The sequence below is a fragment of the Corticium candelabrum genome, chromosome 1 (assembly GCF_963422355.1).
Source record: "Corticium candelabrum chromosome 1, ooCorCand1.1, whole genome shotgun sequence".
NCBI classification, from domain to species: Eukaryota; Metazoa; Porifera; class Homoscleromorpha; order Homosclerophorida; family Plakinidae; genus Corticium; species Corticium candelabrum.
Genome location: NC_085085.1, coordinates 15,304,900 through 15,330,588, shown reverse-complemented (window position 1 = coordinate 15,330,588; position 25,689 = coordinate 15,304,900). Strand labels below are relative to the sequence as shown.

The 25,689-nt window shown below is 38.7% G+C and overlaps 4 protein-coding genes across 4 annotated transcripts; 3 read left to right on the top strand and 1 right to left on the bottom strand.

Annotated features, from left to right (window-relative positions):
* Positions 1-1,258, top strand: LOC134192579 (vacuolar protein sorting-associated protein 29-like). Its single transcript, XM_062661327.1, has 7 exons — positions 1-37; positions 113-187; positions 249-365; positions 589-696; positions 768-818; positions 877-953; positions 1,009-1,258. The coding sequence occupies exons 1-7, from the start codon at positions 32-34 to the stop codon at positions 1,127-1,129; spliced, it is 555 nt and encodes a 184-aa protein (XP_062517311.1). The 5' UTR covers positions 1-31; the 3' UTR covers positions 1,130-1,258.
* A 471-nt stretch (positions 1,259-1,729) lies between these two features.
* On the bottom strand, positions 1,730-4,961 carry LOC134192570 (derlin-2-like). Its single transcript, XM_062661316.1, has 5 exons — positions 4,851-4,961; positions 4,724-4,789; positions 2,886-3,053; positions 2,638-2,833; positions 1,730-2,138 (listed from the first exon to the last, which is right to left on the bottom strand). Exons 1-5 carry the CDS (start codon positions 4,938-4,940, stop codon positions 1,912-1,914), a joined length of 747 nt encoding a protein of 248 aa, XP_062517300.1. The 5' UTR covers positions 4,941-4,961; the 3' UTR covers positions 1,730-1,911.
* Positions 4,956-22,382, top strand: LOC134176666 (replication protein A 70 kDa DNA-binding subunit-like). Its single transcript, XM_062643324.1, has 38 exons — positions 4,956-5,097; positions 5,203-5,266; positions 8,542-8,672; positions 8,739-8,758; positions 9,193-9,252; positions 9,306-9,402; positions 9,466-9,562; positions 9,634-9,691; positions 9,743-9,809; positions 9,935-10,013; positions 10,079-10,132; positions 10,197-10,227; positions 10,301-10,393; positions 13,156-13,191; positions 13,262-13,296; positions 16,108-16,189; positions 16,247-16,294; positions 16,358-16,407; positions 16,465-16,499; positions 18,347-18,452; positions 18,577-18,731; positions 18,805-18,864; positions 18,972-19,134; positions 19,200-19,302; positions 19,370-19,438; positions 19,584-19,688; positions 19,745-19,832; positions 19,898-19,965; positions 20,669-20,737; positions 20,798-20,867; positions 21,002-21,080; positions 21,149-21,207; positions 21,273-21,340; positions 21,396-21,458; positions 21,517-21,630; positions 21,700-21,807; positions 21,868-21,954; positions 22,018-22,382. The coding sequence occupies exons 1-38, from the start codon at positions 4,956-4,958 to the stop codon at positions 22,120-22,122; spliced, it is 3,018 nt and encodes a 1,005-aa protein (XP_062499308.1). The 3' UTR covers positions 22,123-22,382.
* A 252-nt stretch (positions 22,383-22,634) lies between these two features.
* On the top strand, positions 22,635-24,587 carry LOC134188969 (uncharacterized). The gene has a single exon (XM_062657189.1). The coding sequence runs from the start codon at positions 22,705-22,707 to the stop codon at positions 24,439-24,441; it is 1,737 nt and encodes a 578-aa protein (XP_062513173.1). The 5' UTR covers positions 22,635-22,704; the 3' UTR covers positions 24,442-24,587.
* Positions 24,588-25,689: the final 1,102 nt, after the last annotated feature.

Genomic DNA, 25,689 nt, shown 5'->3' with positions numbered 1-25,689 from the left:
AGTTTAGTACGCATGCGTAAGGAGAATCGGCATGGTGGTAGGAAATCTTGTCGGCTGGGACTCTTTGCAACTGTTACTGACCGTCAAAATAACTGGCTTGGTTTCTTTTTAGTTAGTGTTGGTGATTGGTGATCTTCATATTCCTTACCGGTCGAATGGTCTTCCATCCAAATTCAAAAAGCTTTTGGTTTGTTTTTGCGATTGCCGTGGATCTAATTGTTACGTTTTTGTGATGCTTATGTGTTTAGGTGCCCGGTAAGATCCATCACATTCTTTGTACGGGCAACTTGTGTACCAAGGAGTCGTTTGATTATCTGAAGACTTTGGCTAGTGATGTGCACGTTGTGAAGGGAGATTTTGATGAGGTGGGAGTGTAGTTGACTTTTTAATTACTTTTGGGTTGTTTAATTGTTGAAAAACTAATTTTCTTAATTTTACTTTATATCATTTTGCATTTAATTGATACATTAATGAATTAATTAATAATGTAGACTTACAAAATTTGAATTCATTCCCATTCGAGAATTTATTGAATTACACTACCGAGTGATATGTTAATCAATCGTGGCACTCTTTTATGTCTGTTAGCAATCAAGCTATCCAGAGCAGAAGGTTGTAACAGTCGGTCAGTTTCGAATTGGTGTCTGTCATGGACACCAGATTGTGCCTTGGGGAGATATGGAAAGTTTAGGAATGGTAACCTTGTTGCACTACATTATTTATTTTAGTCAATTAGAAAATGCAATCTAATTCTCATTTATTGACAGCTTCAGAGGCAGTTAGATGTGGACATCCTCATCTCTGGCCATACACACAAGGTAGCCATGGTTGATGAGTGTTGGTGAGCAGTGTAACTTACTGATTGTGTTCATGCAGTTTGAAGCATTTGATCGTGAAGGCAAGTTCTACGTTAATCCTGGCTCTGCAACTGGAGCATATAACGCCTTACAAGGGTACGTATTGGTAACATGACAGTAGAATTAAGCATGTTCACTTGGGTTTGCATAGATCTGTAACTCCATCGTTCGTTCTCATGGATATTCAGTCTACAACAGTGGTGACATACGTCTACCAGTTGATAAATGACGATGTGAAAGTGGAGAGAATAGAATTCAAGAAACCAGCGTAGAAGTAAGTAGGACTACAGTATGCTTCTGATGTTGGTATTGTTAGGTAGTTATGAACTCTTGTTGAATTTCTGCTGTGCCATTGTACTTGTTGCTTTACAACATTTAATAGATACACTGATGAGAAAATACCCCTGACTTGATTTACGACAAGCACAAAGTGACTGTGTTATTCATCCACACTGTCAATTGCCATGAACATTCAGTCTGAAACTGACCATTTATATCATTATCAATTCATTCATTCATTCACATATTTCAAAACCAAGAAAAAGGAAAAAGGAAAAAGAGAAAAGAAAATGGAGAAACAGGAAAAAATTGAAGCAAAAAATTTATTTTCCAAAGATCAAAAATTTAAAATGTAAATTTAAAATTTTAGAATAGCCGAATAACCCACAGACCAATTTCCATCACAGCAAAATCCAGCTACAATAAAAGACTCCGGGTTAATAGCCCTGTCAACCCTACAGGCCTTGTAAACAGGCCTATAGATGTCTTCATATCACACAGTGACAACCATTAGGGTACAACTTAATTACAACACAATAATTTGGATACTATGTAGTAAAATACAACAAAGCAAGGTGCTATTGACTATTGACTTGAGGTGTACATTGTTGTTCTGTTAGCTACATCTCAGTTTAGTACATTGGCCTATAAGAAGATTTTAGCTCACTGCAGTTAGAAACAGACACTAGAAAACACTCAAGTACATGCACTGCATACTAATAATAGCCATTGCTTCTCTCTATACAAGAGAATACAGACTTTGTACAAGTGCCTACTACTGGTTCGCTTGATTAACATCTACATCTTGTGCACCTACATCTTGGCCACCACCCCAGTCAAACCCACCAGGTCTTTCTGTAGGTTCTACGGGGTAGGCCTCGTCTTCTGGATCCGGATGGAACAACAAGGTGAGGAATCTTGGTGTTCTAAGTAGCTTGAGACCACCGGGTTTGTGTGGAAAGACATCTTCCAAAAAGTAATATATATGACCTACCACAATGCCTGTAAGACAAATAAAATGTCACTCTAAATAGACATTTACAGAAAAGCTATTAGCACTTCAAACAGTAACAGTAGATTGAACATGACAGTGAAGTACTAAAAGTTAATGTCACTTGTGCAAAAACAGGTTGCACTTAGCTATAGTAGTAGAACGTATTGGTTTTAGTTGTTGCTCAAACTGTGTTCAGTGTGTCAGTTATGATAATATATGGTTTTGACAGATAGACAGACAGACAGAGATAGACAGACATGTAGTGTGCTCAGTGTAATTTTGTATGCTTCAGAACCGTAATGGTCCTGTTGTGTTAGTGTTGCTGTGATGTAAATGTTTGATTTAAATGGAAAATATATGTGACAGACTGACAGACAGACATGCTTCTATTGACCTATTATTTGCTCCCAAATTATAAAAAATCTCAAGCATGATAATCAAGACCAAATTAGATTTGCAAGATTTGAAACAGGAATATACAACAGCCAATTAAATTCAAACAATTACCTAGCAAATCCACTATAATTGAATTGCCCAAAAGCAGTGAGAATCCCAACAACACCCACGGTAAGTACGGAGCTTGAAACGTGAATATTCCAAAGAAGCTCATCCGTACATACGGATTTCTCCGACTCCACACGTAAACTAGCATGATGGTAAATGCCTGACCCAAGAATGCCAAGTTGTAAAACAATCCAACAACCTAAAATCAGTTAGATGTCACGACAGTACAGCAGACACAAGATGGACCATACTGTAAGGAAGAATCCACCAAAAATGAACATAAAGAAGAAGTCTGCTGTCCTGTTGCGAAAAGATCCCTCCTCAAGCATTCGACAGTAGCGATAAGTAAATATAATATTGAAGAGAAAGTTGAATCCAATAGTGCCAAAGAACAGGAAGTTAGTGACAAGTCTCCAAAGCTACGTATTACAAACATTACTTAATTGGTATATGTTATCATTCAATAGTCACTAGCAACCACCAGCACCAATAGCAACCAATAGTCTTATCTCAGAGAGACAGAGAGGCACACAAACAGAAAGACAAACAGACACAAATGCTTGATATAAATGGAAAATATACGTATTAACAGACAGACAGACAAACAGACAGATCATTTCTTCTCTCCCAAACTGTGAATGTAACAATTGCAAAAATGAAAGCATCCTAAGCATAAGAAATGAGACAGACAGACAGACACAGACAGACAGACAAACAGACAAACAATAGCAAGCAATGAAATACACAAAAAAACAAAATATAATATATATTTTTATTGAATCACCACAGTAATGCAGTTCCCACTGGGAGCATACTAACACACACACACACACACACACACACACACACACACACACACACACACACACACACACACACACAAGCAGTAACACACAAGACAAACTACCTCCCTTCAACCCTTACAATGACATTTCTAACTGTAAAATTTTGTCTACCACCAAAAAAAGAAGTCCTTTCACTAAGCCTTTATAGAATGGAACGCCCTTTGTAAGAACTTCAATTTAAATTCTTCATTCTTTCCACTGATTCTTGAAATGTACCTCCAAAGCATCACATATTGATTCATTCCTCTTCATACCCAATCCTCTTCTCACACCTTTTCTCAGAGCCATATTGATCATCCTCCTCACAGCTGTTCTCTCCAAATCCCACAAAAATGACACTCATATGACATGATGGAAAACAGCTGTAGATCAACTATCTCCATTTGCATCTTTTGTAATTCACACACACCTCTAATTTTTCCCAACACAGTGTTTACACCATGGAAAAATTTTCTAACCCTTGCTTCCACAGAAATTTTGCATTGTCAAGCAGGAGACCATTATCACACCTAAGTGTGATACTGTATTCTTGAAAGGAAGAAAACCTCCACTTACAGTCAGTTTTGAGTTTACCACTGGCAAATGACTGTTCCGGACAAACACAATAGATAAACTCTTTTTGCTGTTAAAAATTAAACCGTTTTCTTCTGCAAACAGGGTACACACGTCCAGCATCTTCTGCATTCCATGCAGTGTTGGTGACACCAATGTCACATCTTCTGCATAGGCAACACTGCCAACGTACATATGACCTATCCTTGCCCCATATCCACAACTCCTCAGACCAATTACTAACTCATCTAAAGCACACTCCCCTGCCTCACTCCATTACCAACTGAGAACCGAAAACTTCTTCACATTTCACTCACATCTTTTGTTTGGCATACCACTCTGAAAGCAATCTCACCAAATAAACCGGTGCTCCCACTTCTAACAGCCTGCAGAATAATCTGTAATAAGGAACTCTGACATATGCTTTTGACAGATCCAGAGCGCAGATATACATTCTCGAGTTTCCTCTCTCCAAATAGTAGTTAGTCTATTGTGCTCTTTAATACAAAAGAGCAGTCAGCGCAACTGTGGTTACGTTTAAACCCAAATTGCTGATCGGTTGTCCTAACAAAACTTGTCAAACGTTCCTTATAAGAACCGATTTAAAACAAACAGACCAACAATGAAACACATTTTATCTCTAGTCCTATGTCTATCAATCCCGCATAACCTCTTGCCTCCGTTGTCATTACCTGGTATTGCTGAAAGATTAACTTCGGATTAAAATAGAGCTGAAAAGGGCTCACCACTTCCAGTTGCTATAAGACAGGATCTTCAACCTACACAAGTGGCCAATGGGGCCTTATAGATGTAACTTACAACGGCCAAAGTGGTTATCACACAGGAAGCAGTGTAAGCTCTTGTAATAGGCGGTATTTGCATGAACTCGTCGTGAAACGTGTTAGCCATATCGTTCACAGCCAAATGCAAAAATACGGGATGTTTTGTGAGTGTGTGTGTGTCCCGGAGGTTGTCTCTAGAATGGCTTTCGTTGGCGAGAACCGAACGAAACAACAAGTCGTCGAGGAGTCCAACGGTGCCCACTACTCGTGCAACTCGGATGAAGGTGCCAGCTGTCTAACGTGGCTTTAGACTATTGGACGTCCGGGAAACCAATGAAACTTGTCGAGACGATTTAGTACTTTTGAATACTGTTGATTGTTTGCCACAGACACTGAAGAGGCCAGTGAAACAGACATTGCTAAAGGAGATCAGGATGCAGAAGCAAGAGAAGAGTGAGAGTCACTTTCTTGTTGTACATTATTATTTATTTATTTATTTATTTATTAGTTTAACTTAATTAATTAACTAACTATAGATTAATGAAACGTTTATTTCAACAAGTAAGCATATTTAGTAGTGTACAACTGTTCAAATTGTTTTATTAATTATTATTACAAATAGTTATCAAATCAGTTTTCAACGTTACTTGCCAAGGTGCCCATAAATTGCTGTGAAATGATTTTGTAGCGTATTCAATTACTGTGTAACCAATATTTGCTCTTGTGGAGTTTATCTGCTTTTAGGAATGAGGGATTCATAAATAACAGTTAGTAAAGTGTGTTGGGTTTTGAAAGTTTAATACCATGGTAGCTGTATGTATGAAATCGTTGACATTGTTGATTTTGTAGGAGATGCACTCAAAGACTTGTCATGTGTTTTTTCTAGGTATCTGTAGTTGAAGCATAGCATTGTGTGTGTGTGTGTGTGTGTGTGTGTGTGTGTGTGTGTGTGTGTGTGTGTGTGTGTGTGTGTGTGTGTGTATGAATGTATGTATATGTATGTATATTAATCAATCAATACATATATTATTTATTACTTTATTACATACATGAACGTTCCCACCCCAACATCCCCAACAACTCAAGTATGCATGTCCCAACTACGTACATCCTCTATCTCTAAATTCAAACGTTGTAAAACCAGTCTAGCGTTATATGACCATACTTTCACAGGTAATTGTTGTAATAAGTTATTTAAAGACTTTGAAAACGTCATGTGACTCATTGCAGAAATTCTCGAAGCTATAGAGCGTAGGATCTTGAGACTGTATGGTGTCCAGAGACCGAGAGTTTCTACAGCAAGTGGATAAAATATACCATCAGCTGCTGTAACTCTGTCAGCGTGGCGAAAGTCTTGGCAATCTTCCGCAGCTTCTGCAGCAGCTCCTGCATTGCTGGCAGCTTTAATAATGAATGAAGGCTGCAGGCTGTTGGCTACTGTTACATCGAAGACGACCCAGAAGAAAATCAGGATGAAAGATATCACCAGGACGACAGTTGTCATAGCCAGAACATCGTTGTTCCCTTTTCGCATGCTTGTTGTCTGTTAGAAGAGCATGGTAAATCACTTTCGCAAAGAGCGTCGTGGCATTTGATCCAGAGAGGACTGTGACTGCAGCTAAACCAAATGATCGCAGAAAGGGTCAAGAACTTGACCACAGACACATTTCAATGACGATAGTGGGAACGGGAATAGAGGGATTCCTAGCCAAATAATTCATATTGCAATTACGAATTCATGTGATGACATGGCGAGGCTTATGTTTGGGATTGGTAATGCCTGCAACCAAGCACCAGCATGAGTAGTGGCAATGGTGTTTAGTCTTGCTCTATCCCGAAGACTAATAACCTCTTTGAAGGATGAGGCTAAAATGGAGTTGATAATAGATCTAATGCCGCGTTGTGATGATTTTCTGAGATTACATGACGGAGGGCGATCGCCGAGTTGTTTGAGTAGACAAGCGTGTGCTTCATCTTCCCCGAAAATCTTGGACTCTGACTCCAACTGGACCTGATTCATTGTGGAAGTTGACATGTTAGACTGACTTAAAAATGACTGCATTAAATGTCTATTAGAGTTGCAGCTACCTCCAAAAGCTGCTGCTGATGAGCTTAACGCTTCATATGGACCAAAACCTTCATCTTGAACTGGAAGAGTCGCCTGAATCCAAGAAGAATCTTGGATAGAAGAACGAGTGATCAGTTCAAGTGAATGTCTAAGAGATGCATAAAATTTGTGAGTTCATCATCAACCAAACCAGGAACAACTGTGTGTAATAGATTGTTTACTTTGCACACATTGAGACAGCTGCGTAACAGTTGAAGTTCAACCTGAGGGTGGTCTAAATCGCTGAGATGTGATTGAGCCTTATTTACCTTCTCGATGCGTCTGGCCACCGTTGCTTTTATATAATCGTCCTCACCATACATTGGAGAACCTAATAGCTCAGTCCCTCTTGTGAGACACTTGATTTGCGTTGGTAACTCTGGGAAAGACTGATCACCTGTTGGCCAGTATACCTCACATTTATCCAAGTTGAGATGAAGGCCAAACGTATGACTGTTTACAACAAGAGACTGTAGTAGTTCGGAGACTGATTCGCGTGTTTCAACAAAAGTTCCATCATCAAGGTATCAAAGTTGAAGTTTGGACCAGAGTTTTTCCCAAAATCGTCAAGAAGTTGTGACACTACTAGTGAAAACAGTAGAGGACCTAGTGGATCACGTTGCTGGACACCAGCAGTTGACAAAATGCAGACATTTTCAAAACGAAAGTCTCCACTTGGATGAAATGTGTGGTATGACCACTGTACCCATGGAAATAATTCAGCAATACTTGTTTCAGATGAAATAAAAAAGGCAGACGACGACATTCATTAAAAGCATTCTGGAAGTCTACTTTCACACAACACAAGTCTTCTTTGTCATGATTAACAGATATATAATACCTTAGTGTATGAATTGCAGTTTCCATTCCACAACGTATGCCAACTCCAACTTGACCATATGGAAGGAAAGTGCCTGGAAGATGAGATTTGACTGAAAAACAGCAGAGACGACTAGCTAACTGTTGAATGACGTCACTCACAGCTATTGGACGAATACCGCCTGTTTTCTTGTGGAGAGTGGTCAGTGGAGCACCTGACAACCATGGAGCAATATATATATATATATATATATATATATATATATATATATATATATATATATATATATATATATATTATTTTTTTATATTTTGCCCACTAACAGTGGGCAAACAAATCACACATACTCCCACATAACATATATATATATATATATATATATATATATATATATATATATATATATATATATATATATATATTCTAAATGATGTTCGAAGTTGATCTAGCTGTTGTGTGCACTTGCTATGCAATACTCAAGTGTTTCACTGGCATTTAGCTTGAATGCTACTCTGTACAGACAGAATACAAATGTGTCTAGCATGATATCACATCACGATGGTGTACAAGTAAAGTGCGCGTAGATGCTTGCTTTTTGAATCAAACAAATAGAAATAATTGGTTTGTTTAGGTTTGTTATAGAACTTATTGTGTTGGCATTCAAAGAATAATAGGACAGGATAGGACTCGAAATGAGAATACGAGTGTAGCAATAATGTATGCTGACAGTCCAATGTGGATAGACCATCTTAATTAGTAGCAAGCCAAGATGCTGTGCTTAGCTTGTAATGTGTTTTGCAGTTATCAACTAGAAAAGCAACTTCAGATTTACAAAGAACAATTGCAACAACTTCGAGATGGCACAAACCCTGACTACCTAAGGCGAGTATCAAAACTGGAAAAAGCGATGAATTTGACTATTGCTTGTGCAGGTAGGGAAAGTCACGTGACAGTAGTATGACGAATGGTAAGCTCATGTTTTTGTAATTTGGCTGTAGATGCATTTCACGATTATCAAGTAAGAAGAGTGCTAAGTGGCTATTGTATAAGATGAAATATTGGCAGAAATTAATTTAACATTTTTCTTGAAAATGCGTATGGACTGATTTGTTCCATATCCTGACCATTGATATTTACCAAGTACCTGTATTTCTCAATGTGTACTTTTGTTGAACTTTGATCATCCCCATACATCGTTTACTTGTTGAACCTCCCTGCTGGATAGATAGGATACAAGGAAGGGAAGTCTTGAGTTTTGTCTTGGCTCATTGCCATGATACCTAGGGCACGTGGTCGATGACTTCAAGCTTCGGCAAAGCCGTTGGTGGACTTTGTATTCGCAGTGACTCATAAAACTGCCAATTTGTCAAATAAATTTCATCAGTATTTCATCTATGGTATCAATTAATTAACTGGTTGAATAAAGGTCTGGTCTTTGATGTTAATTAACAGCTTGGCATTGTGGAGAGAGAATACTTGCAGGAGAAGGAGGCTGTAAAGAAAGAATTTGAGGTGTGATTGAGTTTCTGTGTAGGATATTGAATAGTTATATCACTGCTGATTAGATCAAAAAAGTTGAATTGAAAGAAAATCTAATACATGAACTAGAAGAGGAAAAGAAGAAAATCGAAATGGAACGACAAACAATGGAAATGACAGGAGGTGTTACAGCATATTTTCAGTACATTGTGTTTCAAGCACATGATGTTGATTTGTCTGATGTAGACACGAGTGAAGTAAAGCCAGTAATAACAAGGAAGCTGAGGCGGCGACCCAATGATCCTCCACCAGCACAAGACAAGAGGCCTAAAAGAGCTACAGATATCCACAAATACACATTGCAACTATTTGCCTTTATAGTTGAATAATTAAGCTCCGTAACCAGTTTATACAGATTTCGCAGCTTCTAGATGAAGAAGACATAATGGATGATTTGAGAGTCATTTTCAAAGTACAGAATTTGTAGATCTGTTTTTCAATAGACTTACAGCTGAGGTCATAGGGTCACACATTCCCCAACTACAAACGGACAACTCCAGCTGTGCCTCTTACAACATCTCCACAAGGGTGTAAGCATTTGCTGTGTTACTCAGTCTGTCTCCTACTGCCTGCTGGCTACTGATTTCAGCTACTAAGAACACATACCATAGACATAGGTAGCTGCTTTTTCAAAGTTGTTGTTTTGTGTGTTCAGTTTTACCAGAACAGTCTGCTAATGTGGCACTCTATGATGCTCGAATTGATGAGAACAAACTTATCTATGAACGGAAAGTGTAAGAACGTATACTCTGGAAGTACTGACTACGTATATGCATATTGTCCATATGGTCCATACTAGGTATCAACGTGGGCAGCAGATTATTTTGGAGTCAAAGGAGACAGGCAAAGTAAAGTAAGTTTTATTCATGTCTCTGAATTAAATAAAATCTTGGTCTATGATGCCAGTTTTTTTCCAGTTGTGTAATTCATACTGTTGGACAAGCTGAGGTGTGAAATTCATGTGTTTTGTGGCTATACTGAAGTAGTTGTGTATCATCTGTGTTATGGTTGTTTTCCTCAGATTATCGTTAAGAAGAACATGGATCAGATGAAATTACGCATATTTTTGTCACAGCTTCGTAGCGGAAAGTACATCATCAGAAAGAGACCAAACTGATAGACATGTACAAAGATTCACTGTAAAAAATGTTCTAATATACCACTGAATAAGCTGTTAATTGCGTCAACATATCCAAACTTCTATGTAATTCACTAAAAGATGAAGCCTGCTGTAATGGGGCATTGGGAATGCTGCTACAACTACAGCCGTTTTCATCTACTTGTGTAGCTTGCCAAATTAGGGATAGGGCCTCTTGTAGCTATCTATCTACATACTGTATTTGTTTGAGACCAGGTGCTACAACTCATGATTACATGAAAGTACTTAATTAAAATACGATCGATGGTCATTGAATTTACCAACTGCTTACATTTCATTTGTATAGCCATTGTGTACTTGTGAGTAATGTGTCTAGGCCCATAAGAGGAATAAACTGAACCTGGCAAAGGCTTGTTCAGCAAATGCAGAACACTAACAACTTCAAGCAATAACAAAACAATGCATAGTTTAGGGTATATTCTTTTTATTATTGCCACTTACAGTAAAATATATTTTATAAAGTGTCACTAATCACTGGATTTTTACTTTCTTGGCTGACTGCTCTAGTTTCTTTTCTTCATGCATCTTTCTTTTCTCCATCAGTTTTCGCACCTAAAGTAATCAAAGTTTGCATTGCAACACACACACACACACACACACACACACACACACACACACACACACACACACACACACACACACACACACACACAAAACCCACGTACTTCAGAGCGCTTCCTTTTTCTTGAATGCATTATTTTGTCATATAATCTCTTCCGCTTCTTTGTCATTGCCATAATTGCTAGCTTCTTCTCCTCATTCTCTTGTAGTTCATTCTGTTTGTTTTCACTGATTGGCTTCAATCGGCCAGGTCCAACAACTACTGGAGCCACAACTGAATTCTGAAAAGCACAAGCCAACAACTATTATAAACAAACACTCTACATCTCCAGTATCACATGTAAATTCAGAAAGAAATACAGACGACACAAAGATATGTGCATAACTTGCATTTGTGCACAAGCGCATACATGTCAACTATGTATCTGTAGTGCAAACTTAGTATACCATACTACTTTCTAGTCAAACAAGCACAACAAAACGATTGTGAATAATGCATGGTGCACTTAGTGGTAACAGTCTATCAGTAAATAATTACCAGTTAATAGTTACTGAGCAAATAAATGACTGTTAACCTCAATATCTAACTCAAGCCAACAGCTAAAGAAGTTTCAATAAGCATCTAACCTGGACAGTTTCCACAGTGTGAGTATCTTCAGAAATTTCCTGCTCTGTGACAGTCTCTAAAAGAGAGAGAATATGATGCAACTTAATTCTATTGACACTTATCCAGATACAATCTCAGACGTTCATCCCTACTTCTGCTATTAAACGAAAGCAGCGTGAAGCATCTGAATTGGTTTAGTTAATTAATGTAGATACTGCCTATAATAGTAAATGACATCCATCATACTGTGCTGTACCGGTCTGCCTCTCTGGCGGAATGTAATCTCCTTCTCTCTCCTCAACAAATGGAGAAAGGTGTGGTGGAAGTGTTGCTCCTACAAGACAAGGTTTATACAAGTGGCCCAAACCAGACGGACTACATCTCACCAGGAAGGTAGTCATCAACAGGAAGTAACTTTTTAGCATTGACACTGTCAAACACCCACTGGGGTTGAACATAGACTCTACAACAGCAGAGGACAGTGCGACAAACACCTTAGATACAAATACTGACACAGCCTACCGAGATAAAAACATGTGAGCTTGTGTAGGTCTATCAACTACTTGATGACTGATCGTTTGATCTGTTTCTGGAAACGTTGCTCCAACGCTATCTATACTATCCCACGACACTTCTCCATTAAATGACCTGAAGACAAGATGATCATTCAAAATAAGTTACTGAGCAGTCAATTAAATCTTATTATATATTGACCTTATTACAAATACAAGCGCCTCTCTAGGAACCTCTCTGCCCAGGAAGAATCGACAGCAACTAAACAGTTTCTTAAAACGTTTAAGTTTCTCCTCTTCCTGTTGCATCTTCTCAGCATCGCCCTGCCATAAAATTAATTAAAATTCATTGTAAACACAGTTCACAGCAGTTTCCTAACGTGAACATCAGACATAATTGCATCCAGTTGAGCATCCTCTTCTTCATCTATACGACATATTAACTACTCAAAGAGATGTAGATGATAAAAAGACTCTTCTTACTGTCTTGCTCAGTTGCAGATAATGCATGAGCTAGTGATGCAAGTTTCTATGATAAACAAACATCCAACATTGGACATCCACTATGCAAAACCACAGGAACACACTAACCTCATTCTCCCAATCTCTCTGTGACAAATGATGTTCTGTCTTGTCACTTGGGTCTTTAAGAGCTGCTAGCTGCAGTTTGTTAAACATTACAGGCTATTTAACTCACATAAAAAGTGTAGACAATTGCAAGTTGATTGACTACAGTAGTGTGTTAAATATGATACAGCAAACAAATTTTGTCACAGCATTAAAACTCCATATTGTTTAGTATTATAGCATCACCACCACCACCACCACCACCATCAATCATCAACTGTTACATCATTCTTCAACTAAATTGTCCATGCCCTAATACAGTATAAATAGCCAGTTTCCCTGTTTTCTTAATAAAAATTAAACATCTACAAAACATCAATTGTGACAGCTCTCTGTTGTACTACACACTGGTTGTCTCTTACAAGTGACCATGCCTTTGTGTTAATGTTTGTTTAGTAACTTGTGTGTAGTGTGCTGGACAACCTCACACAAAAGCATGGTCACCTGTAAGAGACACAACCAGTGTGTAGTACAACAGAGAGCTGTCACAATTGATGTTTTGTAGATGTTTTGTAGATGTTTATTTATATTAGAAGTGCTTTAGACCTTAGGTGGGTAATGAAGTCCAAGTGTGTGGTAAATCTTGAAGTTGACAAAGCCAACCATCGTATTGTAGAACTCCACAAAGGTCAGCATAACTCTGAAATCCACTTCACTAGGCATCTATGACAAACAAGCACAAACATATCACTATAGCAGCGTGACACTAGTATTTAATAATCTAATTATACACATGCATATAAGTATGACATGATTAATTGGACGTCTAACCACTTGGATCAACCTACAGTTACTATCAATACTCAATATCGCACAAATAGAGAAGTGTGTAAGTACATGATCGTTAATTTAACCACTGACTATGTTCGCACTTGTATTCTGTAGTAGATATATGAAAGTGCACAGTAAAAAATCACTATACTATGACATATGCAATGTGCTACTCTCTGCGCACATACACACACACACACACACACACACACACACACACACACACACACACACACACACACACGTGCACACACACACACACACACACACACACACACACACACACACACACACACAGTAAACTACACACACCATAGCACTTTCGAGAAACAAATAAACAGACTGAATAAGTTATAGTAGACGACTGAGTAACAGACAAACATATGATCAGATAAGAGTATAAATACCTCTTGACTAAAGTGGTGAGGTGTAATCCATGTTACTGTTTGACCATGAATGTCTGCTTGAAAATAGATGCCCTTGATAGATACAAATACCTAGAAATCAACACAACATTCACAAAGATTGTCCTAACAAACTGCCAAACCCTTTACTTTTCTCAGTGACTGAGATGCAATTACAAAGTGCATAAATTCCACTACAGCAAAAGTAATGCCATCAAAGCAAACAAGTCAATCGTAATTGTGTTGTTACAAACCTGAAAGTTGTCGACATCGCTGAATAACAAAGCTCTACAAAAGAAACAACTTGATTATAACAGAGAGCCCACAAAGAGTTTCAATGATTCGTAAAAACTTTAAGTGTAGTGATACAATACAGCTCTACAGCTAGTTATTCAATCTATAGACTTGTCTGCATCACGTTACATTTATATCCCAAAAGATAGGCCTCAGCTTTGATTTATAAACAAAGCTGAGAATTTGACATTTTGGTTAACTTAAATAAAGCCTTCATTGCTGTAAACTTACTTGGATGCGACCGTGAACAGGCAGAGTTGAAAATAGGAAGATCATAGACAATGCGTCATCCAAGTCTCTAACAGCATCTACGAAAGTAGGAAACCTGAAATAGATACAATCATAATGAAGTGAAAAAGCAGCAAAACATGTCATCCAGCTATTTGTTGCATTACTGACAGTGACATGTCAACTGCAACATGTCAACACAACACACACATGCAATCGTGGCTCACTAAAAAAACTAGTTTGCAATCACTAATTTGCAAGCAAAAATAGCTATTGTGAGCATGTCCTGACAGCAATCTGCACTGATTATAGAAACACTAATAAAGCTGCTTTGCAAACTCCATAGACACTAGAACATCAATTATCCGAATGTCAATCAACTGCAACGTCAATTATCGCAACACGCAGACTGGCAGATGGCTTGTGACAGTGTGCCTACCACCGTGCATGCTGCCTTGCTGCTCTGCCAAACAGGTCTGTATAGATTCTGCATGCAAGCAAAAGAAGATACAGTACACCGCTTTGATCGGCATTAGTCTATGTCAGTCAAAGATAACTTCATTTTTATAATTCTATCTATATGGTGTGAAAAATTGTTCTGTTTGATTTATACATACATTTTGAATTTACAAACACACAAATGTCCAATTAGTTTGGATAATCGACGACCTACTGTAAACTAATTAGAGCTGATAGACTTGTCCAAAAAGTTTGCAATCGTTGAAAGCAGCAAACTGCATGGAAAACACATGCATTACAAGCTCTACTGCCAAACTACAACTACCAATGCTTCGTGTCAACTGCAACTTGACTTATTCTATTAATGAATTTCTTAACCACAGCATGCATGAAGACAAATGACAGACAAATCATATCTCAACAAAACCCAAAGCCTTGCACCTTTCTTTCACAATGTGATCAAGAGAGTAGACAGGCTTGTTTTCTCTCAGTCTCCTAGCAGTATCCAGCTCATTTCGTCCCAGTGCTTTCTTGAATTTCTTCACAAACGCTTTGAAATCTCTGAACTTCACCAGCAGTGGCTCGTGCGCCAAATATTGGATATCCTTTACATAGTAGTATGTCTTGTAGGCCGTACTGCCATGATTCACTTTCTTTTTGTTTTTTGGTTCGTGAGGATAAATGCCTTTCAAAATGCAGACACGACGGAAATCTGCGAGGCTCAACTGAAGTTTCTTCAGCGCCTGGTTGCGTGAAATGTAGTTGGTTGCCGAGCCACTCTCTCCCTTTCAAAATTGTAAACAGATGTGAAACGTTCTATCTGCAAAAAGCGACAAACAAGCATGCCTTTTTCTTCTCTCTTCCCATACTGCTACAGACCACATGTGACAAACAACTGCGCATGCGTCAATATGTGTCAAATAATCAAGTGTTGAGTATAAATTAATTAACATACTCAACGTAGAAAATACTTTCTGTGTTTGTTACATGTTAGGTACATTTTTATGTCAAGTAGATATCTAATATAACTAGTTAATATTAAATATCAGATTGCAAACAAACCTAATTCACATTATACATAATTACATTTTTAGCATATCGACAGACTATCTTATTATATACAATTTTTAACATTCACATTGTTCAAATTTATATCATTAGTAACATGGTTGATATCTGGCGCGCTGTCTGCGCATGATCACTGAGTTCATTCATTTGCGCGCGCTCAGGTGTATTCTTTCTCTCGTTTGTCGCTATGGCACATATGCTCTCTGCTGGTGCTATTCAGGTATGTAACTTGTTTATGTCACTTGTTGGGACAAAGTCTAACTCAATTTGGTCGCAGGCTGTCGTGCAAGGCCAACAACCTGCAAATCCAGTTTTACAGATATTGGTAGAGCTCATATTGCTTACTTTAGGTAACCAAAACGTTTGAATATCTTTACTGCTTGCGTAGAATATGAAGAAAATTCAGGGAAACAATTCTGGTGGATCTGACCGGTTCAGGCAAGCGTGTCGTCGCGTTTTATTTTACTTTGTTTCAATTTATAGTGTATTCTGTAGGATGATAGTTGCCGATGGCAAGCAGAGCTTGAACGGTATGTTCTAGGTAATCGGTGTGGTGTGTGTGTGAATTGGATCTATGCGTGGGCGCGGCAATGTAGAATGTGGACAGAGCATGCGTGACTGCAACACCCATTTCTACATCTTCTAACCACGCTTACCCCCTGTTAATGCACTTGCCAAAGCAGCCATTTTAATCATGCTTGACTATGTGTAGTTTTGGTGTACCAGCAGTAGTACGTTCCTCTTTTACAGCATGCGCAAAGGCTTTACAAAGTGACTAGTTCTCATCTCACATAACTGAAAATTGTTTTACTGGCAGAGTTACTCAGTGCCTGTGAAGCAGTATAACTCAGAGAATATTTGTCTTGAGAAGCTGTTTTTTGCTTATTTCAAAAAGAATGGGCAGCATACAACTCAACATTGTTCTTCATTTTAATGACCAGATCATGAAACTCTTTGTGCTTGATCACCATACACTAGCAGGGTTTCCCGCAGACACCTCTACCAGCCGACTCAGTATTTTTAATTTTATTAATATCAACAGAACTTTACTAAATATCTAACGTATTACATGCAATAATATTATGTATAGTGACATAATGATGTAATGCAATATGTGTCATTTCCTGCGGGTTACCACCCTTGTGATCAGGAACGTAGCTTTGCTAGACTTGTGGAAAGCTGACTTCTTATATCTTATAACCTCATTGGCTCCTAGCTTCAAACGTGCCATACCTTGAATAAATGGTGTGACTTACTACCCCGTATGTGGCCGCAACTTCGACAGTAAGTACAAGCAGAACATAACCATTTTACCATTGCTATGGACTTCCTTCTTTAACCAATGACGATTTGTGCCTACTGGTCAAATACAGAACTTGGCTTCGTAGCTACGTTTGTTTGCAATGGCTTTTGTGGTTCCCGTTCGCTTTCATCAGATTCACTGTCTGTGTGCTCTGCTATGGAGTATGGTCGCTTCGAATGGGGTACATCAAAATCTATTCTTCTCAACTTACGGAACAAAGCAGGAGTCGTCAATTCGAGCTATTGCATATGTGCATGCGTCAATAGCCCCCGTTGCCGAATGTAATACAGAAACAAGTAGAGACAAGACTGTACTGCTAGGAAAGTGGGTCGGCAGCAATTTTTACAGCCGACTAACATTGTCCACAGCCGACTTTGGGATGGCTGGACGGCGCTGCGGGAAACCCTGACTAGGACAGCAGCTGAACAAAATAAACAGCATAGCCATGTGGTGTGGCATTTACACAACTGCAACATTTTAACTACTTAATTTTAACTCAACTCCATCTGTGTTAATGTGACAATCTGTACAATGTTGGATGTCTCCAGATGCTTCAATGCTTGTATCCATGTTAAGATTATGACAACAACATCAGAAAACAGGCACCATTCGTATGATGATTAGAGCACTAACTCTACTACAGTATTTCTTGGAGATCTGGAGCTCTGTTTGTGAAAAACAAGAGTCTTGACCAGACAAGACATCCACACAGAATAGTTCATTGGAAATGTGCAAATTTGGTCAGAAAATGGTCAATGTCAAACCATTAGCAGAAGCACTGTGGAAGAAGATTTATACACTAGACTTTTTGAATGACCAGGAAGACAGTTGTAAATGACATGTATAATGAATGAAATAGCTATCCCGTTTTGATTTGATCTATTTATTGTATTTTCTAACATTAATTAATATTAATACTGCTAATAGCAACTATAGCCACTTTAGACATTTAGTCAATTGAAAATGTACAACTGTTTGACGTACACAAACAACTTGTTCATACATCTAAATAGCAGATTATTTCCTGAAGCAATGGTATTCATTCTCAAGTACCTGTACTGTATTTTCTAATAGCTATGTTGGCTACACAGCTGAATCCCATGGTTGTCAACAACGAGGTGGAACGTTTTGCTGTTTTTCGTTTATCTCGCTACGTAACCAATGAGGTGAATGGGAGAAGGTAACAGCTTCAATACATTCATAAGTGCTGACAGATGCATCTTTCTAACTATAGTCTAATGTATTGCAAGATGCATTCCTCTGATGTAACGGTGTTAATGTATGTTGGGGCTGTTCTACTTTAGAGTGATCATCATTCTTGGATTGGATGTACTTGAAAAGGGCAGTCAAGTGAACAAGGTGTTGGGAAATCCAGAGAGTGACAATTTGAAAGGAAATCAATCCAGTGTGCAGCATCAGCCACCACCACAGGCGACTAGACCGAATCAGTCAATGCAAGGTTTATTGAATTTGGCATATTAAAGTGTCCAACTGGATTGAATGTCATCACAATAAGTGTTTGTGGTTTGTAGGAGGTAGCACTGGAATGGGTGGAAAGCCTTCATCAGGTCCTCAAAACCAGTATGGAGGAGGTGTGAGCTGTAACGCACACACACACACACACACACACACACACACACACACACACACACACACAAATGCTTTAAATTTAGATATATAAGGTTTGTCTTTTTTGTAGGTTTTGGTCAGCGACCACCTCAGCAGACTACCATGGTTGGCATGAACCGACCAGCTCAATCATTTCCAGCTTCAGTGGCAAGCAACAGCCATCCAACATCTGCATTGTCACCAACTTCTAAACGAGTGTTTCCGATTAGAAGCCTTAACCCATATCAAAACAAGTGAGTCTTTGCTACTAAAGATTGAAGTATTGTATCTAATCTTGATTTTAATGTATGTGTTATAGATGGACTTTTCGAGCTCGTGTAACCAATAAAACTAGCGTGCGAACATGGAACAACTCGCGTGGTGATGGAAAAGTCTTTTCTGTTGATCTTCTTGATGAAAGTGTATGAATGATTGATAATCATTATCTGCAGATGTGTGGTTTGTTGTTGCAACAATCTGTATTGTTAGGATGAGATACGGGCTACTGCTTTCAATGAGTTGGTTGATAAATTCTATGATTTGTTGGAAAAGGGCAAGGTAGGGAATTTTTGGGGATATTCTGTCTTTTATAATTAGTTAGCCACTATTGGTTTGCATACTAATTGTGTGTGTGTGTGTGTGTGTGTGTGTGTGTGTGTGTGTGTGTGTGCACTCGCATCATGGCTGAAGGTGATCTGTTTAGGTTTATTACATTTCACGTGGATCAATAAAGACAGCCAACAAGAAGTACACATCGATCAAAAATGACTACGAACTATATTTCTCTCATGACACAGTCATTGAACCGGTATGACACACAGAATCTACGAAGGCTGAACATTGAGTAATCTGATGATTATTTAGTGCATGGATGAATGCAGCATGCCTAAAATGGTGTACGACTTTGTTGACATCAAGAAAATTGAAGACATACCGAAAGACAGTGTCATAGGTGAGTGGCATAGGCCAGTACATATTGTACATCAGTTGGTCAGTGGAGATGGTTTTCTGTTGCAGATGTGATTGGTGTTGTGAAGAGTGTGTCAGATATTGTTCAGATTACAGCAAAGTCAAGTGGACGTCAAGTAAACTATAACTTATTGTATTGTCATCAGAATTGTAGGAATTGAGTAAACTATTTGTAGATAAGTTGTTGATTGTTACAGCCTGCTTAGCGAGGGTTGTGATGTTTTGGGAGGTGTTTGTGTGTCCATGTTGCATGTCTCTCTCTGTGTCTGTAACACAATATCTCTTGAACGGCTTAACATATCAATATGAAAATTTGGAATTGGAAAATCTTGACAAATTCTTGGATGAGTTCAAAAATGGGCACGCAGGATCAAGGCTTTAGTGCTATAGACAATGGGTTGTTGTTGTCTCAATACAGTCTACCATTATCAGTGGACAACTTCTGCAACTTCGGAATTCTTGTTGCTTGAGTCAACGAATTTGTTAGCAGTCTTGAAAAGGCCTCTTTAGAACATAGTCACTATTTTGAGTATGGAATTTGTAGGGCAAAGTTACTATCACCATGTAATTTTCATACAACACGGGTGTATGGTTGCATACGGGTTGTGCAATCCCATCATGAATGGCTTGTAGTTTTTAGACTTTCGCATATCGTCTCTACATCTTGGAAGGAGTTTTAGTATTGATTCTATGCAGTCACTATGAAACAGGCTGCTACATTTGGTGCTTTCATGCTTGGTTTTTATATGTGGAGATACGGTAGTTGTTATTATGCAGTAAGACCTGTATCTGATTCTTGTAGTATGGTTTATTTGCTAGATTTCTAAACGTGATGTACAGCTTATGGACAGAACGGGTGCTGTAAACGGAACTTTATGGGGAGACGACGTGTGTTGGCTTCAATTTTATTTGAGCCTTATTTGGTTTTCACATTGTGTTTGTTAACAGGCAGAGAGTTTTAGTGCTCCAGCTAATGCAGTTGTGGCTGTCAGGGGTGCAAGAGTTTCAGAGTTTGGAGGTAAGAATGCTCTAAATGTAGTCTTTTGATGTTGTTTAGTATGCTTGTATAACAATGTTGAGATCTTGTGAACTTGTTGGATTCAGTTTCTTAATTGACTTGCTATGGAATTGGTGTTGACTGTCTGTCATTAGGTCGTTCACTTTCTCTCTCATCTGGTGGCTCGATTGCTATCAATCCAGATCATGCAGCCGCACACCAACTAAGAGGATGGTGAGAACGATTCTTTTGTATTAGGAAAAAGTCGTTGTATTTATCAGTGACAAACTGGGGCATTGTAGGTATGAAACTGAGGGAGGTAGATCTGATGTCAAGTCTATTTCTGGCAATCAGATGGACAGTAAGGAGAGAGATGGGTTTTTGTTTCTATAGTAAGTTTAGTGTAGCATTGCTTTGGTTACTAAGTGAACAGACCCAGTCAGTTCAAACGATTATGTCAAATCAAAGATGAAAATCTTGGTCATGGAGACAAGGTATGTGATATGTTTCTATTATCAGTCTGCCTTATTTGTATTGTTTGTTTATTAGCCGGACTATCTCAGTGTGCGGGCAACTGCAGTGTTTTTCAAGAAAGATAATTGTCTTTACAAAGTATGACTCGTGCACTTGTTTGTATTAAATGATGAGGTACATCGAGTCTGTTGGGCAGGCTTGTCCATTGGAAGACCAGAACTATAAGGTGGTTGACTTGGGAAATGGGCAATACCAGTGTGAGAGACTCAACAGAACATTTGATTCGTTCAAGTGGCGATATATCTTGCAGGTCAGCTTGTACTCACTCATCTATACGGATACTAGAGAGTCAGACTGATAATTGTTTGTGTGTGTGTAGGTAAACATTAGTGACTTCACTGGTGAACAATGGATTACCTGTTTCAGTGAAGCAGCTGATGCAATGATTGGTTACTCAGCACAGGCACTTGGAGAACTTAAAGAATCAGTAAATGTTTTATCACTTCTGTTGTTCTCTAAGAGACAAGAAGGTTGTAATGTTGTTTAGAATGAGTCTTCCTTTGATCAAGTGTTTGCTGATGCCAACTTTGCCATGTACAACTTGAAACTCAGAGCCAAAGTTGACACTTACAATGTATGCATTTGGTAACTACAGGATACCAATTGTATTATTTTTGTTATTATTAGCACTGTTTAGGATGAGCAACGGGTGAAATGCACATGCGTCTCTGTTTCTCCTCTTAATTTCAGGGAGGAATCAAAGAAGCTGATCGATGAGATTAAACGACTGCAACAGTTATAAGGACAAGCTAATTTGATGTGGGGTTTCAGCATATATTTTGTTGAGATAATTGTAAGTTGATTGGTTAGGACATGACTGGTGATGTAAAATGTAGGCCAGCAGATTGTGTTGTGTTCTGTTATACTACACCTAAAGCATTACAAGACATTTTCTTTAATTAATGAGCAATTATTTTATTGGTGTGATTTTCTTAACTGATATGATGGTTGGTTGTAGCTACAGTCAACAAAAAGATTAATTAACGTAGCTCAGCAAAGTTACTTCTGGACTTTTTACAGTACATGCGCGTGTTGCCAGTCACAGCTTGTGTGTTTTGTTCACTTGTATGCTGTACTGGACACTGTCTTTACTTTGTCAATTAAGTGACATTGTTGGCTGGAGACATACCAACGCGAGGCGAGATACCAACTACATAGCTAAAAGTTTACCTAAGGTGGGCGGGATTACCATGAGTAGGGTCTGGCGCACGTGATTGTGAAAGTTGAATGTGATGCAATAAACCGATTCTGTTATTGACTGCAGATCAAAAGGTCATATTCGTTTTAGTTTACCATACTGTCTGTAGGTGACGGTCAGTCTGGTATGGCAAGCCTAGGGAACTGTCTTGGCTACTTGTGGGTATCTCTAGTGTTTGGTTTGTCTGTATCAGTAATCGGATGCTTCTACATTCCACTTTTCAATGATGGGGATGAAACAGTGAAAGGCAAGGTGCCAAGAAGGTTGGATGAACGAACACTACATATCCTAAGCACCATACTCACTCTGCCAAGTACGGTGTTAGTCATCATTGTTTGCTGGATGATTTCAAAAGCTGAAGCTCAACATGACGTCACAAGACGCAGTTTTGCGTCCTACATCTTGATAGGAGTTGTTATCTTTGCACTTGGAACGGCTGCAAACGTTGTTATGCAGGTTATGGGTGATGTGCAGGTACTTATGAAATCTGCAGAAATTCTCACTATAAATTGTACTAACAGTGACAATAGGGGAGAGAGCATAGAAGAATGTAACTGTGTTTCTTATTGGCAAATCATCCAGCATGTGACCAAGCTGCTCTTTGTAATATCTGAAACTATCTTCTTAAGTCTTTGTGTTACTAAACACCTTGTACCAAAATGGTGGTTGCAACTGATGATGGCTAATCTTCTTGCAATTGATATATATTTGGCCATTTGGACTTGGGTTTACAAGTTTACATCTGAACATTCTCATAATGAAGGTGAACCTCATCTTTACCCTGACTTTCCAGGTGTTCCTGAATCTCTTCAATATGTCTGCAAAAACTTATCTATAACATTAACTTTGTACAAGATTCGTTCTAAGTCTATTCCATGGTTATATCCATTGCAAACTGAGTTCTTCCTGTGTGCTGCTGGATTATTGTTGAACTTTTGGTTTCACATCCCAAACTCACAGAAACCACAAGGACAAACTGGAGAGATGCACTCACTGAGCACTTCTGATGTTAATATCGGTCAAGCTCGCAGACGGGTTCGTGCACAGGGTAGGGGACTATGCAATGGAACCATCATCAGTTCATTACTGGGAGCATGCACTGGTTTGTTCTTCTTTGTGATGGTTCTTATCTTGGGAATTATAGATCTACAAGACTGCAACAATGAGAACAAACACACTGGTAGTGCAGATCACAATGATACCTACAGTATTTCCACAAAGGTGGCAATGGAGTGGCACAGCTATCAATGGATAGGATTTCGAATCATCACCATCACTATTACTACGGTTGTTTTACTGGATCTGTTCTGTTTTCATAAAAGAAGACAGGATGTTCATTCTACAGTAGATATGTGGGTGCTTGGAGTGTTCCTTCCAGCTGTAATAGTCTTTCAGCTATCACAACTAATCGCTGCAGCTTATCTGCAACCGTCAGATTGCAGTCCTCGCATTCATGGTCAATTGGTGATAACAACAAGTGTTATGGCAGTCTTGGATGGCCTCCTTCAAACTGGTTTGGTGTTGTGTGGGCCACATTTCTCTTGTGATCTCAAATCACGTAGCCATCAAAGCGAAGATGTTGAAAGGACTCCTCTCGTTCAACATGAAGGTCATTGCTGTCTTGCCAAGCATCTTCTCACCTTTCTGGCCTTCTGTGATTTGTCTGTGTGGTTGGTTCGATCATTGGAAGCTATCAACAAACAGCTTCGAAGTCGATCTGCTCCTTCTCAGTATTTTGGGCCAAACATATGGCCAAACATTGCCAGTTTTATTTACCCAATTCTTGCCTTGTTTTATTTTCACTGTTTTGCATGCTTGCTTGAACTTCATCTTCTTCTTAAACCCAAGCCAAAGAGGTCATGATTATTGTTTTAGAAGCTGTCTTAATAATCATGTCCGACATTGCTCTTCTGCTTTCTACTTGTACATACCAACCAGAAAGTGGCAACACCTAGTTTAGAAAAATGTAGGACTTTTGCTGGTGAACGCATTATAGACTGTTGAAAGAATGCTTTAGTGTTGTCGCTGTTAAGTGTATAGCATGTACATATCAGTGTAGTGTTGTGGTAGAGGGTTAATGGTGCCTATGTAAGCAGTGTACTTGATACAGACACTATGATACTATCTCTAAGTAAGCATCTTCACCTAGTAAAACAACTTCAACCCGACTGATGAACTGCTTTAGTTTGTCGTTTGTATGCATAATAGCTAGCTGTACATGTGATTTATGCAACAACCACTGCAGCAGGAGACAAAGAGGCAAAACGTGCATTTTTGACAAGAAATCAAACAAGTATCTAACAGCCACTAGTCTGTACCACATGCACATGAACATACAAACACATCCAAGCATGCACATACCATATGACAAAGCACACTATGACATGCTTAATTAATGCAACCAGCAGTGCCTTAGTCCCAAGTGCTGTTAGTTCAGAACTTGGTGTAACCAGGAGATGGGTAGTTATCTCCTGGGTACGAAGGTTGCTCTGGACACACTGGTGGTTGATCTGGGGAAACCATTGGATTCTCAGGAAGTGTCATAGATTGCTGATTCTGGTTTGTAAATTGATGATGACTTGGGTAACCAAAAATGGTGGACTTTGCATGTGACCGTGAAATGGGATCTGATGAACTATCACAGTCCTATGCAAATAGTGCCTTCTTCGATGGTAATAGCAGCAAGCAATGAGACATAATTTCACAATTATGGCAATAACCACAAGAAACCTATAACAAGAAAGATGGGAGATGCTTGTTTTTAGAGGACTATAGCAAGTAAGACAAGTACTTACAGTATATATCTCTATGTATGTGTACAGTTTGTCTTGTGACATATACATAGAGATATACATATATCTCTATGTATATATGTACAGTTTGTAACACAACAAACTAGATTCGTTTAATGTTTTGACTGTGGGGCGTGTCTTTAAAGAGAAGGGGTCCTGACCCCAGGACCCTCCCCTCTATCCGCCTATGTATGCTTCAACTAGTACTGTAACTGACCATCTGTTACACTAGCTAGGCCATCTTTGCCTTACATGGTCTAAGGCATGCGGTTGTACGTACGTTTGGATCACATGACCAGAAACAAGTTGCCACTGTAAG

What these genes read in the sequence shown, in the direction of transcription:
- LOC134192579 (XM_062661327.1), top strand. An exon ending in ATATGGAAAGTTTAGGAATG is followed by an intron (nt 697 to 767) that starts GTAACCTTGTTG and finishes ATTTATTGACAG; the next exon opens with CTTCAGAGGCAGTTAGATGT. An exon ending in TCTCTGGCCATACACACAAG is followed by an intron (nt 819 to 876) that starts GTAGCCATGGTT and finishes GTGTTCATGCAG; the next exon opens with TTTGAAGCATTTGATCGTGA.
- LOC134176666 (XM_062643324.1), top strand. Translation starts at nt 4,956, where the DNA reads ATGCAAAAATACGGGATGTTTTGTGAGTGTGTGTGTGTCCCGGAGGTT. An exon ending in ATGCATTTCACGATTATCAA is followed by an intron (nt 8,759 to 9,192) that starts GTAAGAAGAGTG and finishes GTTAATTAACAG; the next exon opens with CTTGGCATTGTGGAGAGAGA. An exon ending in CTTATCTATGAACGGAAAGT is followed by an intron (nt 10,014 to 10,078) that starts GTAAGAACGTAT and finishes GGTCCATACTAG; the next exon opens with GTATCAACGTGGGCAGCAGA.
- LOC134192570 (XM_062661316.1), bottom strand. Translation starts at nt 4,940, where the DNA reads ATGGCTAACACGTTTCACGACGAGTTCATGCAAATACCGCCTATTACA. An exon ending in TGATAACCACTTTGGCCGTT is followed by an intron (nt 4,790 to 4,850) that starts GTAAGTTACATC and finishes CCTGTCTTATAG; the next exon opens with CAACTGGAAGTGGTGAGCCC. An exon ending in TTGGTGGATTCTTCCTTACA is followed by an intron (nt 2,834 to 2,885) that starts GTATGGTCCATC and finishes AACTGATTTTAG; the next exon opens with GTTGTTGGATTGTTTTACAA.
- LOC134188969 (XM_062657189.1), top strand. Translation starts at nt 22,705, where the DNA reads ATGGCAAGCCTAGGGAACTGTCTTGGCTACTTGTGGGTATCTCTAGTG.